The 18533-nt window shown below is 41.2% G+C and overlaps 1 protein-coding gene across 1 annotated transcript in view; it reads left to right on the top strand.

The window, feature by feature from the left end:
* Window positions 1-18533, top strand: part of brms1la (BRMS1 like transcriptional repressor a) — a 65396-nt gene that overhangs the window by 27571 nt on the left and 19292 nt on the right. The window contains exons 3-4 of the mRNA XM_072267645.1: window positions 8296-8423; window positions 14207-14286. Coding sequence (XP_072123746.1) covers window positions 8296-8423; window positions 14207-14286 — 208 coding nt within the window. The remainder of the gene's footprint in view (window positions 1-8295; window positions 8424-14206; window positions 14287-18533) is intronic.

The raw sequence follows: 18533 nt of genomic DNA, 5'->3' as shown, positions 1-18533 counted from the left end.
TGACGTAGCGGTAGCTGGGGGCAGAGATTTCAAAGACAGAGTTCTATCGTTTCTGAGGAGTGAGGGGAAGGAGTGGTTGGATTTGGAATGGCTAATTAGTCCATGTTCCCTGGTGAAGAGTGAGAATTCTGAGTTGGTATCTGCCTTTACCCCTCTGGCAAATGAATGGAAAAATGCCCAGGTTCAAAGTCCCAGCTGTGGTAGGGTTCACCTATTCTCTGAAATAATGCCCACCTCTGAGGGGGAAGAGGGGTATGAGGCTTGGGCGGAGCAGACCTCTCAGTGGTTAGATGAGTGGCAGTGCTGTGATGATGTAAAGCAACAGAGATTGGTTGAGAGTTTGCATGGGCGGGCTGCTGACGTTGTGAGAGCCGTCCAGTTGCGGTATCCCGTAGCGACAGTTGTCCGACTGGAAGCCCAATGGAGCTCATGGCAGGGTTTCAGAACATGCGTCAGGAGAAGGGGGAGAAGCTTTCTGCTTTTATTTTTCGGCTAGAGAGGCAGCTAAATTGCTTGCGGCACAGGGGGGTCATTCGGGCAGCTGAGGTGGATCAGTTAAGAATGCACCAGATAGCCAGGGGCGCCTAGTCCCATGACTGGATTGCTTGGGGTCTCCGACAGTCTTGTAAGATGCGCTACCCTCCATCTTTTGTTGAGCTGATCAGAGAGGTGTGGGAAGAGGAGAACGCGTCGGAGGTGTGGGAGGGCCCCGTCAGCAGGGTATGGTACTCGGTAGTGGTCCCCTGCGGCGAAGTGACCATGGATAGCCTACCCCGTGGAGCAGTATAGGAGATTGCGGCAGAGGTGAGAACGGAGATACGTCGGCTGTTATCAGCAGGTGCGACCCCCGCCCCCCCATATGATGGAGCTGATGGCGGGGCAAATCCCCCAAGGGGACTAACAATGCGGAGGGCCGCTAGCAGCCAGTGTCATGCCAGAAGGAGAGTGAACCCCTGGGTACCTAAGCAGAGAAAGAGTCTTTGGGAAAATTTAGAGGAGACCCAGTGAGGGAATAGCCTGGTGTCTCTGGGGGAACACGTTCCCAGCAATGTATGAGGAACCCCTGAAAGTGAAAGGCCCTATTCCTGAAGGCTTAGTGGGACTATGCTCCAGTGTGTCGCTCCAGTTAGGGGGTATTTATGCTAAAGCCTTTCTCGACACCAGGTTGCGGGTCACATTGAATTGAATTGAGTAATCTTTATCGTCATTATACATAGGTACAATGAAACTCTGTTTGGCTTTCTCTCAGGCAATTAAATAAAGCAGTAGATAAAAACAAGACAGTAATAGAAAAACAGTATCAAATAGATAAGTTGCAGCAGCACCAGCATATCACAGTAATGCTCAAATTGCCGTTATTGCAAGTATTTGTGTCCTTGTGTGTGCATGTGTGTGCTCACAGTTTCAGTCATTGTTCTGTGGGAGTGGTGTGATGGAGGCCACAGCTCTGGGATAGAAGCTGTTCCTCAGTCTATTGTTGTACCGTTCGTTTTACACCCGGTATCTGAAGCATTTACCATTGACCCATTCAGGGCACCGGAGATCTGGGTGACTATACGTACGGCGGTTATTTGTCAGTGAAGTTGGAGTTCTCGGAGGCCGATGTGGGAGTGTCTAAGGTTCGGACCCTGTTGAGAAGGGCGGCGTTTCAATTCTGGTGGGCACCCACACCCCTCTGGAGCATCAGAGGGAGGTGATGAAAGGAAAAATGGGAATGGGGAATAGTGAAGGGGAGGGGGTGGGGGGCATTACCGGAAGTTCGAGAGATCGATGTTCATGCCATCGGGTTGGAGGCTACCCAGATGGAATGTAAGGTCTTGCTCCACCAACCTGAGTGTGGCCTCATTGCGACAGTAGAGGAGGCCATGAACAGGCATATGGGAATGAGAAGTAGATTTAAAATGGATGGCCTACATCTGGTCTCACCGATATGCAGAAGGCCCCATGGGGAACACTGGATACAGTAGTTAACCCCAACAGGATCACAGGTTAAGTGTTGCCTCACTTGGAAGGACTGTTTGGGGCCCTGAGGGAGAAAGTGTTTTGCTTGCAAGGATGAGTGCCAGGAGGGAGATCAATGGGGAAGAACAAATGGACAAGGGAGTCATGTTGGGAGCAATCCCTGTAGAAAATTGGGGTGGGATGATGAGGGAAAGATGTGCTTGGTGGCGGGATCCCATTAAGAGTTGGCAGAATTTACAGAGAATTATGTGCTGAACACGGAGGGTGGTAGGTGAGGACAAGAGGAACACTATCGCTAGTGGGGTGGCAGGAAGATGGGGTGAGGGCGGACGTGTTCAAAATAGAAGAGATGCTGTTGAAGGCAGCGTTGATGGTGGAGGAAGGGAAGCCCCTTTCTTTGAAGAAGGAAGACATATCCTAGGTCTGGAATAAAAAGTCTCGTCCTGAGAGCAGATGTGATGGAGACAGAGGAAAATTGCCATCCCCTTCTCTCAATTCCTCCGTCTCTGCTGCATCTACTCTGTCTAATCTAGTGGAGCCACAGGGAATGGTATTTTTTTTTGTTGACCGCTTAAATATGCTAATTGATTGCACTAACTTTGCTTAGTTACATTATTTGTTTGCCAATCGGAATGCTTAGCTGTGCTAATAATGTTATTATACTGCTTAGTATTGCCAATTAGAACATTATTATAGTGCTGATTATGCTATTTTGCCGCTTATATCGCTAATTTGTTTTTTATCACTCTGAGATCATTCCTCTTTTCTGGTTTGTAATAGAGGATTGAATGTACCTTTTTTTGATTTAGAAGCACATTATACAGTGAGTGTCGGGTATCTTGGCTTAGGCTATGTCCACACTAGACCGGACAATTTTGAAAACACTGGTTTCGCGTAAAAACGATAGGTGTCCACACCAAACAACACAACACACATCAAAGTTGCTGGTGAACGCAGCAGGCCAGGCAGCATCTCTAGGAAGAGGTGCAGTCGACGTTTCAGGCCGAGACTCTTCGTCCACACCAGGCGTTTTTAAAAATATCTCCGTCCACATTAGAACGGATATTTGGGTCAATCTCCTCTACTGGGCATGCGCAGGACACACAGAAAACAAGCAAAGAGGAAACGGTATACTTGGGGCTCGTTTGTCCAGTTACAGAGTAGAAAAACTTAAAAGGAATTGCTATTGGCTCTTGCGCAGGAGGACTTAAAACTTAAAAAAATCAAATACTGGAGCGTATGGAGGCAACCGACGGGGAGTTCACGGACCCAGCTGACGACGAACATTGAAAAACTAACTAACTCTGTTGTATTAATAACGCATCTTGATAAATCTATAAAACATGTCTGCATCTGTGTTATCCTGTATTTCCATACAATGTTACATTAGGCTGTTACACATCTATTGTCAGAGAAATACTTGCATAAATAGGTAAACCACCTTCATACAAGCAAGGACAGAAAACAGGGCAAAGTGAGTATAATTATTTATTCAGCAAGCTACGGGTCAAAGTATTTGGTGAGTACATTTCTAACTCTTCTGGCTTCAGTCTCGTTATGATTATGAAGACACGTAATCCTCTTTTATTGTCATTTAGTAATGCATGCATTAAGAAATGATACATTATTTCCTCCGGTGTGATATCACAAAACACAGGACAAACCAAGACTGAAAAAACTGACAAAACCACGTAATTATAACATATAGTTACAAACAGTGTCACAATACCATAACTTGATGAAGAAGTCCATCAGCACGGTAAAGTTCAAAGTTTCTCAAATGTCCCCCATCTCACACGGATGGGAGAAGGAAGAAAAACTCTCCCTGCCATGCTGACCTCAATCCGACTCTGAGTCATCCGAAAACTTCGAGCTCTGATCAGCTCTCTGACACCGAGTACTGAGCACCATCTCTGTCCGAATGGTTGCCAAAAGCAGGCAAGGTCAGGGATTTTGAGGCCTACCCTTCGAAAGACTCCCGACCACACAGTAACGACAGCAGCGAACGGGCGTTTCAGAAATTTCTCCAGATGTTCCCTGTGCTTTCACGTCCATTCTCCATCAAATCAGAATTGTCAACGGCCCCTGTTTAACGGGTACAATATCATTTTTCACTGGAGGGCTGCGCGCGCAGGCGCGCCGCCATCTTCTCCTCCCGCCATCTATTCTGAAATTGCTAGGTTGTGTGGGGGGGTTGCGTTCAAGAAAACAATGAAATGCTGTGCTGCCACCATCTATTCTGGCAAGTCATGACAGCGTTTTTAAAAATATCCGTTTACCCTGTCCACACTGCTCTGCACAATCGGCATTTTCAAATTTACACACTCTGGAGGGCTTTTTAGAAAATCTCAGTTTTTGGGGGAGGAAAATGCCATTTCAGTGTGGATGGAGGGTCAAAATGAAGAGAAAAAGCTTCGGTTGCAGATTTATCTGGTCTAGTATGGACGTAGCCTTAGTCTCAGCGGTTTTGGTTTGTTTTCAAGTAACCGCTACAGTCTCAAAAGAAAAAGTGCAGTTTTTGATTACAGTATTTTTAAAAATCTTATGGTGTGAAATAATGATTAAAGTTATCTAATTCATGTAGAAGATGAAATATCAATCTAATTCACATAGAAGATGAAGTATCAAATGTTTAAGAAATCTAATTTGTTGTTTTGAATTTTTCAGAGGAAGTTGTATGTTTGGTCACAAACGAGAAAATCTGCAGATGCTGGAAATCCAAGCAACATGCACAAAATGCTGGAGGACCTCAGCAGGCCAGGCAGCACCTATGGAAAAGAGTAAACAGTCGCAGTTTTGGGCCAAGACCTGATGACTGTTTGCTCTTTTCCATAGATGCTGCCTGGGGTGCTGAGTTCCTCCAGCATTTTGTGTGTGTTGCTTATATACTTGTTTTTTTTTTTGTTTAGTGCCATAATGTTTGTTATATGCTTCAATATGCCATTTTAAAAAATACTGGGACCTTGTCCAAAGCAGAGCAATGTCAGGGTAGTTTGTAGTTAGGTAGCGATACAAGAGTTGAATTGCTGACAGCAGTTGTGAACTTGTCTTATTACATATACAGCTATCTACAAAGTTGCCGTTGAACTCATAGTATAATGCTGGCAATTGGCAATGGTTATTAGGGTAATATTTTTGTCAAAGATTAATATGTATAGATTTTAAAGAATCTTTGAACCTTCAGGTCCAAAGCTTAAAAAAAACCTTTGTCTACTTTGCAGTGCAAATGGAAGCATTAACTACTGATGATGCCATCTGTCTGTACGTTACAAACCTGGATAAATGGTTTTCTGTCTCATTTTCTAAGTCATTATGCACACTACTTTTTCTACCATTTATAATAGTGGACCACTATTCCAACTCTGTACTGCTGCTCAGCTAATTTCCAAACTCACTGATGGGAACAGTGCAAGAAGATAACATTGAGTTAGTATATCTAGCCACAGTCTTGATGAATGGTGGAGCAGGCTTAAAGGGCCAAATAACCCCACTCCTCTTTATTACTTTTGTGAATGCACTGTTGTGAATTCTAAGAGATTTCACTTTTGGGTTGTATGAAGGACTAAACCGGGTGGCTTCTGAGTATCAATGTACATACTTTCTATGGGCTTTACCATTTATGAATTCATATGGAATCCTGGTGAGACCACAAATAGAATATTTCTAGGAATGGACTTCCTATACGTAAGAGGAAATAAGTTTGACTGAGTGAGTGCAACAAATGTACATCAAATAGATTCAGGGCATGGGTGGTGGTGGTAGTGGAGGAAGGAGAGATTAAATAAATTAGATCTATATAAATTAGATCTTGAATTTAAAAGAATGCATGGAGATCTCAGTGAAGCAAAAAATATTCTTGGGGTGGTTTAACAAGATGAATGCAGGGGTAATATTTCCCTGTCTAGGATATTGAGAACTAGGAGTCACAATCTCAAACTCATTCTCATGACTAAGATGGGAAGATGCTTCTTGTAATTTGATGAAAACTTTGAATTCTGTATTTGAGGGCTATAAACCACCTATTTCAAGTATGGTTAACAATTTTGTTTTTTTCCTTTGCAGTTTTCTCTATTATTTTAAAAGTTTCAAGTCAATCAAGTCATTCTATCCTTAATTAGGATCTCCTGTACAATTCCTAGGTTTTCGCATTAAATTACTGAATAGCAGGCATTATTTTCCATTTGAAAGAAATAGTTTCCAAGACAGGAGAATTTTGGAAGATTACAACTAAGACATCAATGGTATTTATATTGGTAACTCTTTAGTCACGGAGAATAAATTGACTATATTATTTTGCTGAGTTGACTTATTTGCATCTTATACATTTCTTCAAGGAGCCGTGTGGCTTCTCCTTTGTTTCATACTTGTTGATTTTTATCATGCTCACAAATAAATTATTATGTTTCAATTTTGAAATTGTATACTGGATGCAGATTTGAAAAATAAATTACTAACACTCATCTCTGTCTTAATGTTGCCTCTAATGTTGCCAAAGTGTGCTGCATGCTGCTGATGGTTGAACTATAGCTGATCTTTATCTTCCCATTAATTTGATCAGACCACTTTGTGTACAGCACATTAACCACTGTCCGAAGTGTAAATTCCAGACGTTTTTGTGTCTTGTAAATTAAAATAAAAGATTAACTGAACTATTCACGATGACTTTCATTTGAAAATCTGCTAATATCCTCTTACTGTTAGTATCCTCTTGGAATAAATGAGATTTGTCATGTTCTTGTGTAGATTTGAATCAGCTAAATCCAGTTATTTATGAGTAACCAATCCTCCTTCACCACCTTCCTCCATCTGGCAGAACTGGTCCTCACCCAGAATAATGTTTCCTTTGGCTCCTCCCACTTTCTCCATTCTCTAGGGGTAGCCAGCCATGAGCGCTCTCATGAGTCCAAGCTATGCCTGCCCTTTCGTTCACTATGTAGAACAGTCTGTGTTCAAAGTCTTCCCTGGTTATACTCCCCTACTCTTCCTCCGCTACATTGACGACTACATTGGTGCTGCTTCATGCACCATGCTGAGTTCGTCAATTTTATCAGCTTTGCATTTAACTTCCACCCTACCCTTAAATTCACTTAGTCTATCTCTAACACCTCTCTCCTCTTTCTTGATCTCTCTTTCTCCATCACTGGTGACAAATTGTCAACCAACATCTTTAACAAACTTACTGATTCCCAAGGTTATCGCAACTATACTCTTTTCCACCCTATCTCCTGTAAAAATGCTATTCCCTTTTCTGAGTTTCTTCACCTCTGCCGCATCTGTTTCCATGATGTGATGTTCTGTTCCAGGACATCAGAGATGTCCTCCTTCTGTAAAGAGCGGGGTTTCCCACCCTCTGCTGTTGGTGCTGCCCTCACCCACAACTCCTCCATTTCCCATACATTCACGCTCACCCCATCTTCCCGCCACCTTGATAGTGATAGAGTCCTCTTGTTCTTACCTTGGCATCCAACACATTATACTCCGCAACTTCTGACATACCATATGGATCCTACCACAAAACATCTTTCTCCCTCCCAGCACTTATCCCTGCAAATAACCTAAGTGCTGCACTTGACCATACACCGCCTCCCTCCTCTCCATTCATAGCCCCAAACAATCTTTCCAGATGAGGCAACACTTCACCTAGGAATCTGCTGGGGCCTTCTGTTGTGTCCAGTGCTCCTGATGTGACCTCCTCTACATTGGTGAGACATTGCAAATTGGGGGAATTGCTCCGTTGAGCACCTCTGCATCATCCACCTCAAGCAGGACTTCCTGATGGCCAAACATTTTAATTTTGATGTGTTGATCCATGGCCTCTTCTTGAACCATGATTAGGCCACCCCAGGGTGGAGGGACAACATCTTGTATTCCGTCTGGGCACCCTCCAACCTGATGGCATGAACATCGATTTCTCCTTCTGGTAAACACATTCCCCCTCCCCTCCCCCCTTCCTCTATTCCCCACTCTGACCTTTTACTACTTCTCACCTGCCAGTTACTTCCCCCTGGGTCTCCGCTTCCTCCCCTTTCTCCTATGGTCCACTCTCCTCTCCTGTCAGATTCTTTCTTCTCCAGACCTTCCCCGCCCACCTAGCTTCACCTATCACCTTCCAGCTGGCATCTTCCCTCCCCCCCCACACCTTTTTATTCTGCCATCTTCCCCTTCTTTCTCAATCCTGAAGAAGGGTCTCAGCCCGAAACATTGACTGTTTATATTTTTCCATACTTTTCTGACCTGCTGAGTTCCTCCAGCACTTTTTGTGTGTTGCTTTATCTTTCCAGCATCTGCAGACTTTCTTGTGTTAGTAATACTAAATGGTGTTTCTATTCTTAGGTTATACAGGGAAAGATTAAGCCAAGTAGAAGCGAAGCTTGAGGAAGTTATAGCAGGAAAGGCTCCTGAATATTTGGAACCATTAGCGGCCTTGCAAGAGAATATGCAAATTCGAACAAAAGTTGCAGGTAAAAAAAATGTTCCACATAGTAATTTTCTTGTGAATGTTGCTGATTTAATTCATACTAAATATGATGGTTGGTTTTCTTATTTGTAGCTTGTAATTTTGCTTATTTGCTAAGTGATTTATAGAATATCCCGATCATAATATATAAATGGCATAGATTTGTCAGCTCTGCATTTTATCACAACATTTAATTATAGCTTGTAAGTTAAACAAACTTAAATTGCTTCTTTTTGATGTCTACGTGTGCTCCTTGTACATCCTTATGAATTGAGACTTGCTGGTAAATGTTTGGTTTTGTGATGAACTAGCAACATTTACCTCATAAATATAAGAAAGTTTTAGACTTTGTATGTCTTAAATATGCTGATAGATTTCAGCTAGTGTAGCTTTTGATGACGTTCAATAGCACTGTTGATTGGCATCCGTCTGTTTGAAGAACAATGGGTGATGATGATCGTCATCACAAGCCTGGACGGAAGGTATGGAGATCCTGAGGTGCCCAGTCGTCAAGATCCCCCTATCAGCCTCACCAGTGTAGTCCGAAGGAAAGCTTATGAACAGATACGTTTAGCACCAGCTTGGCTGCAGGAGCTGATGGAAGGATGTTCAATGATGTGCTGTCTGGGTTTACTCCCGTAGCCTTCGTCTCTCCCGAGGCTGCTGACAAAGTGGTGGGGCTATTTACCCATAGCTGGAGATCTGGTTCACGAGCTCCAGGGCGTGTCCACACACTGGTGGGCCTGTGTGCTACGTGTGCAGGGGACAGACCTCCTCCCCATTCTCTGTAGTTCAGCCTGAGTCCAAAAGGAGTTCAGTTTCCATTTATCGCCAATGAGGAGGCACTACATGAGGCTGTTAGGGAGGCTATGTACTGGCAGGGAGAGACTTATGCATTCAGCTTTCCTTTTCAAAAATGGTGGAAGCTGAAAGTGAGAGTTACAAGCACTGCCCACTGCACTAGATGCATCAATAGCACTAATACTGGGTAAACTGCATCAGGTTAGTTCTGGACAGGATGTACAAGCAGATTCATTTCTAGGGAGATTTTACAGGTGGAAGCAAAGACACTTAAGCTCACTTACATTTTTTGGTTTGTGTTTTTAGATGATAAATATTATATAAAATAAATTAAAAAAACATAGAAATAAAGTCTTTAAATGCTTATTCCATGAGAAGTATTTGTAAATAGTTAGTTTTGAATTTGAAAAAGGTGAAGACATGTTTATTTCAGACATTTTGTTCTGCCTCATCCATGTGATCCTGTTGCACTTCACCAGGTCTTTGCATTGCTCTGGATCTTGCTGATTGGGTCTTGGGCACACTTGCCCATCAGGTTTGGCTTTATAAATCTGAACACATAATTGTAGAGCAATGGGGAATCCAAGTAGTCTGTAGGTTGCAAAAAGCCTCAGTGACCTTGCATAAACAAGGCAAGTAATTATAGTTCAGACAGGCAAGTATTATGACATTAAAGTGTGTAATAGTCCTGAGAAACTGAAGAATAATTCCTATTCCTTAACTTTCAAGTTTAATTGTCATTCAGCCATACATGAGTATCTATGAATACAGCCAAATGAAACAGCTTTACTCGGGGGCCAAGGTACAAAACACTGTACAGTCAAACACAGCACAAAGCACATACAGCAAATGTAAGGTAGCAAGCACATGTAAGATGTGAGTCAAATTCACTCATACAAAAAATATATAGTCCAAGACTTGAGTCCATGAATGTTGCAGAAATTTGCAGTCGACCACAATACAGCGTGTCTTCTGCCGAGCGAACACTGGGATGGCAGCACTTACTTCAGCTTGGGGGCTGTAAACAGGCAGCACCATGGCTTGAGGCCTAGTCCTTGCTATGACCAAGGCCACTCAGATCCCCCACCGTACGCCAATAAATAAATAAGTGAATCAGACTTGCAGCATTTCACGTTAACAGTCTCCAACAGGGTCTTGCAATCACAAGGAAGGCGACTAAGACAATCACTTGCTGTTAGACTGCACACCTCCTTCATGCACCGACTCCTTCGATGCTTCTCTGGTGCAGGCAGCAGTGTGATCTACACCAAGTCCAGATCTTCACTTTCTCCGCCAGCGAGCAACTCGCTGATGGGGTAGACCTGCAGTACTTGAAGTTCTTAATGTTCAGCAGGGTCTTGTGATCGTAAAAAATACATTTTAAAAGGACAATAACACCTTTGGTTGACCCTGCAGAAGCAGCTACGATCGAAGGTGTCACCATCTTACCGAAAGTTTAGCAGTCTTTGTCATAGAGGTGGAAATTGGCAATCTTTATTATCAAGTGTATGAATCTAAGTGCAAGGCTGGCTAAGAAGAAGCGTCTGGTTCAGTGAGCAACAGTGGTCACACAGAAGAATGGAATTTTAGCAAATTTATGAAGCTTGTGCCAAGAGCCAATTTTGGCACATCCAGGGAAGGATGCTCATTGAACTAAATGGTTGTCAGTGGGGTGGCTAGATTTTATCAAGCAAGCATCTATTATGAATCTTGTGAGTAACTGGAACTGATTTAGATTGCTAGTCTAAGACTCTTAAAAATAGTTTTGCACCACTTATTGATCAACTACTGGCAGTTCTTCAGGAAAGCCAAGTGCACCTACCTGAAACAACATGTAGGTCAGATGCCGGTTCGTGTGCCTATTTCCACTGGCATATTGAAGTGCTGAATGCATTCAGCAGCTCACCCTTTAGCTTTAAACCAGGATTGACTGATATTTGGACAAGAACCCCATCCATAATAATGGGGTCATTATTTCTACAAAAAAGTTAAAGGCAGGTACATGTTTGAATTATTTTACTTGTAAAAATGTAAAATTAAATTCAATGATTATTTTAGTATTTTCAATTGTGTTTATTATTTCTTTAGTAGTTTTTAATTTAAAGCTATTTGAATACATTATAGATGAATCCGAAATTAATTTCTGGTTTTTCGCCGCAATCGTCTTCAAACAGTTCCTGAATATACTCAGTCCATATGTTCATAATTTCATCTTTTTCCATGATAATGGCATCGTCCTTTGCTTTTAAAATGTATTTTTTACGATCACAAGACCCGGCGGAACACTAAGAACTCCAAGTACTGCAGGTCTACCCCATCAGCGAGTTGCTGGCTGGCGGAGAAAGTGAAGATCTGGACTTGGTGCAGATCACATTGCTGCCTGCATCAGAGGAGTTGGTGCATGTGTGCAGTCTAACAGCAAATGATCGTCTTAGTCGCTTTCCTTGTGAATTACAAGTACGGAGGAAGAACTACAAAACTTAATTGATATAGTTGTTGAAGAAAGTGCAAAAACGGGTCTATCTATCAATTACAAAAAGACAGAATGTATGGTGATATCCAAAAAGAAGGAGAATCCTATCTGCAGGTGAGAATAAGTGGGGAAGACATAAAACAATTACAGAACTTGTGCTACTTAGGAAGCTGGGTGACATCAGATGGCAGGTGCGACATGGACATCAAAAGAAGAATAGGGATGGCAAAAGACACCTTTACAAGAATGAAAAGTGTACTGACCAATACTAAACTAGGCATGACAACTCGCCTCAGAGTACTGAATTGTTACATTTATCCAGTTATGTTATATGGCTCAGAATGTTGGACAGTATTTAGTAACATGAAGAAATGAATTGAAGAAGCAGATATGTGGTTTTTGAGGAGGATGCATAGAATATCATGGATGAAACGAATATCTAACGAGGATGTTATGAACAGAGCAAACACAAAAAGAGAAATAATGTATGAGTTGGTGAAAAGGCAATGTAACTTCGTTGGACATGTGATTAGGAAAGAGGAGTTAGAATGCACGGTAATTATGGGAAAGATTGAAAGGAAGAAAGCAAAAGGAAGACAAAGACAAATGATGATGGAGACAGCAGTCAGAGAACTGGAAACGAATACCAATGAATTGATCCACTTGACCCGAAACAGGAGTGTGTGGGCCATGGCAGTCAAAGCTGAAACTGGGCACGGCACCTGATGATGATGATGATGATGATGATGATAGATGAATCAGTTTTATTAGATATTCAGAAACTCTGCAAACTCTTAAGATTGATAGTAAATTTTAGAAATAGGATACCAAAAGTGTGAAAATGCTAAATCATTGAAAATTTAACTAAACGTAAATGGTTTAAACCATTAAAATAAAGCAAAATATTATCCTTCCGTTAAACTTATTAACTCTTTGTACTTTATTGAAATCAGTGTAATCTCAGACCAAGCACAAGATCTGAAATTGTATCTGCTACCCTATCCAAACACTATGGTGTAATTTTGAGTATTCCCAGCGAGACTTAGTTATGCTGTCGGACTCCATGTGGAAACCACTGGCAGACTGAAAGAGAAAAAGGCTGCTTTTCTGATCTCTTTGGTCTGTATCTTGCAGATTTGGACAATGTAGTTTAAATTGAGTTAGCTCATCTCAACTATGGCTATAATAAAGCATTAGAATTGGTTCCAGTGATTCCAATATAAGAGGAAGAAATGATCAGCTATGCTTTTTTTAAATTGCTGGTTGACATCCAGGAAGGGGAATATTTTGATTAGCCGTTTACTTTTGTCACTTGCCCCTTTCATCCCTTTTTCTAATTACATCACTACCACAATCCATGTAACCAAGATCTGTTAAGAGGCTAACAGCATTATGTTGAGTTATTGCACTGCTAAGTTGTGAGGGCTATCATCAAACAGTCGCAAAACGTTATTCAACATTATTCACTGTCTTCAGGAAAAATGAAGGAGGGAAGCAAAATATGTCCTTTCTGGACAAATTTGTGATTTAGTTTATCATGCCTTAATATTTTCATTTTAATAGTGTTTTGGAATAGGATAAAGAAAATTTATAAGAAGGGGTGAATTTTACATAGTTTAGGTATTGAGGAAGAACCACTAAAATTCATGGAAAATGTGTATTATTTACTTAAAAATCTAGTAGATGGGTTACTAGATTTGTATAAAATGTCTGCTACAATATAGAAATAAAATGTTCATACGAAAACATCAATCAAAAATTGGCCTTCTGTCATATTCTCATTCAACGGTCCACTTAAGTTAAAGGAAAGGAGGAGCGATTTTCTTTAACATCTTGTCAGTGGACTTGCATTAAATATGACAAGGTAGTGGTATCAAACTAATTGTGATTTGTAATTGCTGATCTGGTGAGGATCTTTATACGAGCGGTGATTGATAAGTTCGTGGCCTAAGGTAGAAGGAGTCAATTTTAGAAAACCTAGCACATTTATTTTTCAACATACTCACACTTAGTCCGGCGGTTGTGGAGCATACAAATCCCTTCTTTGTAGAAGTTAGCGTCTTGGACCTCCAGAAAGTGGTCCACAGCAGGGGTGATTGATAAGTTTGTGGCCTAAGGTAGAAGGAGGTGAGTTATTAACTTAAAACTTTCTGCATAATCACTCAAAGAGTTGAACTGCACGTGCATGTAATGAGAGCTGTATAACTCGTCTCCTTCTAGCTTAGACCGCGAACTTATCAATCACCCCTGCTGTGGACCACTTTCTGAAGGTCCAAGACGCCGACGTGTACAAAGAAGGGATCTGTATGCTCCACGACCACTGGACTAAGTGTATAAATGTAGGAGGGGACTATGTTGAAAAATAAATACGCTGGGTTTTCTAAAATTGACTCCTTCTACCTTAGGCCACAAACTTATCAATCACCCCTCGTATAAATGCTGATTATGTAGTCTTGCTTATGGACATGAATCTTTTTATTGCTACGTCTGAAAATACGATTTTGTGATTACAGGTATCTATAGGGAGCTCTGTTTAAAAACTGTAAAGAACCAATATGAATGTGAGGTACAGGCTGCATTCCAACACTGGGAGGTAAGCAGTAATCAGTCACAGGCACTCAAGCTATTGCAGAGGGTCACTGTTTGAAGAGGACGTTCTTACCTTGTGTATCTGGTGCCTTTGCTATTTCCTGATTCAGCATCTAGTGGTTTGAATTGTAGAGCTGTTAGATGTGTTTTTAAATCCCATTTAACATTGAGCTGATATATAAGACATGAAAATATAAAAACAACACTAGGTCTCCAGTAATACTAGAGACACAGACTAGGTAACCATGGCAGATTTTCTTCTCTGAAGATTATAAGTAAACCAATTGTTATTGTGAAATAATTAGCTGGCATTTTGGTGACTCTTACTGATGTAGATGTTTTAATAAAGTCAATTTCATAGTCTTAAACTGTCACAGTGTGGTACTTTTTTGGATTAGCATTCCAGTGATGAAATACTTCACCACCATATCCAGCTATCTTTGGCAGCACTGGCAGGAGTGATTGCCTCCTAATCTCCATGAAGAATAAGTTTTGTTTTCACCATTTTCATGTATTATTGAAAGTAGCATTTTAAAACAGGGTGTTCAGGAGGCTGTACCAACAGTAGTTTTATATTTTAGCTTCACAATGTGTAACTTAATAACTGGCATGCCTCCTTGGCATCAAGCCATATGACAGATTATTGCACAATGTGAAGGACGGATGAGTATTTGGTGAGTAGCACCAAGAACGCCTAAAAATGAGGAGCCGCCGTGGTGCAGCCACATCACAGGACTAAATCACAGTATCATCATGCTTACTCATCAATATTAGTAGGTAATCACCTAGAAGCCGGCTGGTGGCATAGTGGCATCAGCGCTGGACTTTGGGGTGAGAGGTCCCGAGTTAGATCCCAGCTGGCACCCTTGCACGCTCTCTATCCGTGCTGGGTTAAGAGCAGGTGATCTCGTTAAAAAAAAACTCACCTGGCAGAAGGCAATGGCAAACCACTGCTGTAACTTGCCTCGTACACTATTTCCCAATACGTCAGAGCAGTGTGGAAGGAAATCACCCGCTAACTGGAAAATTCCGGATGCGACATACCTACCTAATCATCTAGAGAAGGAGCATATTCTCATAGCAAGTCATAGAATCAATAGGAGTTCTGGTGAAAACAGTTGTCCAGTCTAAGCTATTGGGCTGTAGCATTGCTTATTATTGTAACTGGTTCATATTTAAGTCCTTTTTAAATATGATGTAGGTTTATAACTGCATTATACTTCCAGGCTTTTAGTGCCCTCTAGGAGAAAATACATTTTTCTTGACTCACTGCTAATCTTTCTCTTAAATTGATGAGTGTAATCCTTTCATTTTATATTGACAGAGCCTGGTTTGTGAATACAGAAATTGTTGATGAAATATTTACAAATGTCTTCATTCAGTCCTTCTCCTAATAGAATGCAAATTGGTGATTGTAGACACATTAACGAATGATGGAAATACCGCAGGCCCTGATCAAATTTGAGCTACGTTGCAGGGCACCTTTTATCTAAAACTATTCCCTGACCTTAGTTTTTTTTCCAATAAAAAGTTTGTGAACCCTTTGCAATTACCTGGTTTTCTGCATTAATTACTCATAAAATGTGATCTGATCTTCATCTAAATCACAGTAATAAACAATCGCAATCTGCCTAAACTAAAAACGCACAAACAATTGTACTTTCCATGTCTTTGTTGAATTCATTGTTCAATCATTCACAGTCCATGCTGGAAAAAGTATGTGAACCCTTGTATTAATAATTGGTAGAACCTCCTTTAACAGCAATAACCTCCACCAAACACTTCCTGTAGCTGCTGATCAGACTTGCACATCAGCAAGGAGGAACCTTAGACCATTCCTCCAGTTAAAACTGTTTAAGTTCATCAATATTTCTGGGATATCTTGCATGAACAGTCCTCTTCAGGTCATGCCACAACATCTCAATTAGGTTGAGGTCTAGACTCTGATTTGGCCATTCCAAAACACGAATTTTCTTCTTTTTATACTATTCTGTTGTTGATTTACTTATGTTTCTGATCATTGTCTTGTGCATTATCCAACTTCTCTTAAGCCTCAGGTGACAGGCAGTTAAAATGCCTTGATACAATTTTGAATTCATTGTTCCCTCAATGACAGTAAGCTGTCTGGGCCCTGAGGCAGCAAAGCAGCCCTAAACTATGATGCTCTGTCTACCATGCTTCACAGTTGGAATGAGGTTTTGCTGTTGATGTGCAGTGCCCTTTTCCCTCCAAATATAGTGGTGTGCATTTCTGCCAAAAAAGTTAAATTTTTGTCTCATCTGTCCACAGAACATCATCCCAGAAGCGTTGTGGAACATCTAGGTGGTCTTTTGCAAACATGAGACGTGCAGCAAAGTTTGATTTGGAAAGCAGAGGTTTCCTCTGTGGTGTCCTTTCTCGTTCAGTGTTTTTCTTATAGTGGACATATGAACAGAGACTTCAGCAAGTGATAGAGATTTCTGCACGTCTTTTGCTGCTACTCTTAGGCTCAAGTGTACTGGTTCTAATGTGTCCCAGTTAACTGTATCATAGGAACTTGTGCAAACTATAGGCAGTTGTCTTCAATGGCTTCATCAATGATCTTCTTTCATTAATTTTTTTAGAAGTAGGGCTGATCACTGACTGCTTTATTTTGAGTTGAGAAGTGTCAAACATCATTTGTGAAAAACAAATGTCAGAGAATTACTGCCTCTAAGAAGGAAACATAACTGCTTCCTCTTGACAATCACTTGTAGAGACCCTGCCAGGAAGATCATGGGAGGTTGGTGATGGATTGGCTGGTGTCATTAACCCAAAATTAAAATAGAACATCCACACACATATCATTATTACTGAAATAGTTGAGAGAATGAGCATTTTGAACTAAAGAGCTTGGCTTCTTGACTTCTCCACTCCAGAACACCTGCAAAACATGTCAGGGATGGGTTTGAAATACTTTGTATTTATCTGAAAGGATGTGTATTTAGCATCAGGTGAGTTTAACAATTTTCAGGTCAGGTCCACTTGATTGACATGGAATCCCATGTAAAACATTCCACTCTTCTACCATTGGTATGTTGTGTATTATCCAGAAGATTAGCTGTGCCAGATCGTCAAGTCCCTTTTAGTAACACTTGTAAAATTGGTGAATTCTAACACCTGGATGGCATGACCAGTAAGTACATCATAATATAGGACATAGGACAGTACAGCACAGGGATGTTGTGACAACCTAACTAATCCCCTCAGCTTACACAATGTGCATATCCTTCCATCTTCCTCACATTTATATGATAGGTAGATACTTTATTGATCCCAAAGAAAATTACAGTGTCACGGTAGCATTACAAGTGCACTGATATAAATATTAGAACAGAAGTAGAAAGAATAAAACGTAAATTAACACAAGCAGTCTAACAAGAGGGATCATCACTTCCTTCCTCGTCTATAGGTTGACTCATTATAGAGTAAGAATGACCCCAGATAGTGCTCTTTGGAGCAGCGCATTTGTCTTAGTCTATTACTAAAAGTGCTCCTTTTTTAAGTCAATGCTCTTTTAAGAGACCCATCACAACCTCCTTCTTTACTTCAAATACCCCAGCATATCAATACACTAGGCACTGATCTCCATATCCTCCACATACTTCTCTTTGATAAATATTGATGTTAAGTACTCATTAAGGATCTCGCCCACATCCTCCACATACAAGCAAATGTGCCCGCCTTTATCCTTGAGTGCTCCTATCCTATCCCTTGTTATCCTCTTGCTCTTTATGTAAGTATAGAATGCTTGGGATTCTCTTTAATCCTACCTGCCAAAGACTTTTCATAGCCCCTCCTGGCTTTCCTAATTCCCTCCCTGAGTTCTTTTCTGGCTTCTTTATAATCCTCAGGGGCTTTGTTTGATTCTAGCTTCCTGAGCTTTACATACTTTTCCTTTTTCTTCTTGACTAAATTCATCATCTCTCTCGACAGGGTCTCTCATCTTGCCATTCTTGTTCTTTCTTCTAACTGGAACATCCCTGTTCTGTGCACTATGCAGTTGGTCTTTAAACACCTTACACATATTGGATGTGGACTTACCCAAAAACAGCTGTTCCTCATTTTTTCCTAATGCTCTTGTAATTTTGCCCTGCTCCAATTTAATACCCTCCGATAAGGTCCATACTTTCTATTGCTAACTTAAAACTTAAGGAGTTGTGGTCACTGTTCTCTCACTGCTTCCCCACTGAAAGGTAGGTCCCCTGGCCAGGCTCATTATCCAATGCCAGG

This window comes from Mobula birostris, chromosome 1 (assembly GCF_030028105.1).
Source record: "Mobula birostris isolate sMobBir1 chromosome 1, sMobBir1.hap1, whole genome shotgun sequence".
NCBI classification, from domain to species: Eukaryota; Metazoa; Chordata; class Chondrichthyes; order Myliobatiformes; family Myliobatidae; genus Mobula; species Mobula birostris.
Note: the sequence above shows the minus strand (reverse complement) of the source record. Positions and strands in the feature narration are given on the sequence as shown.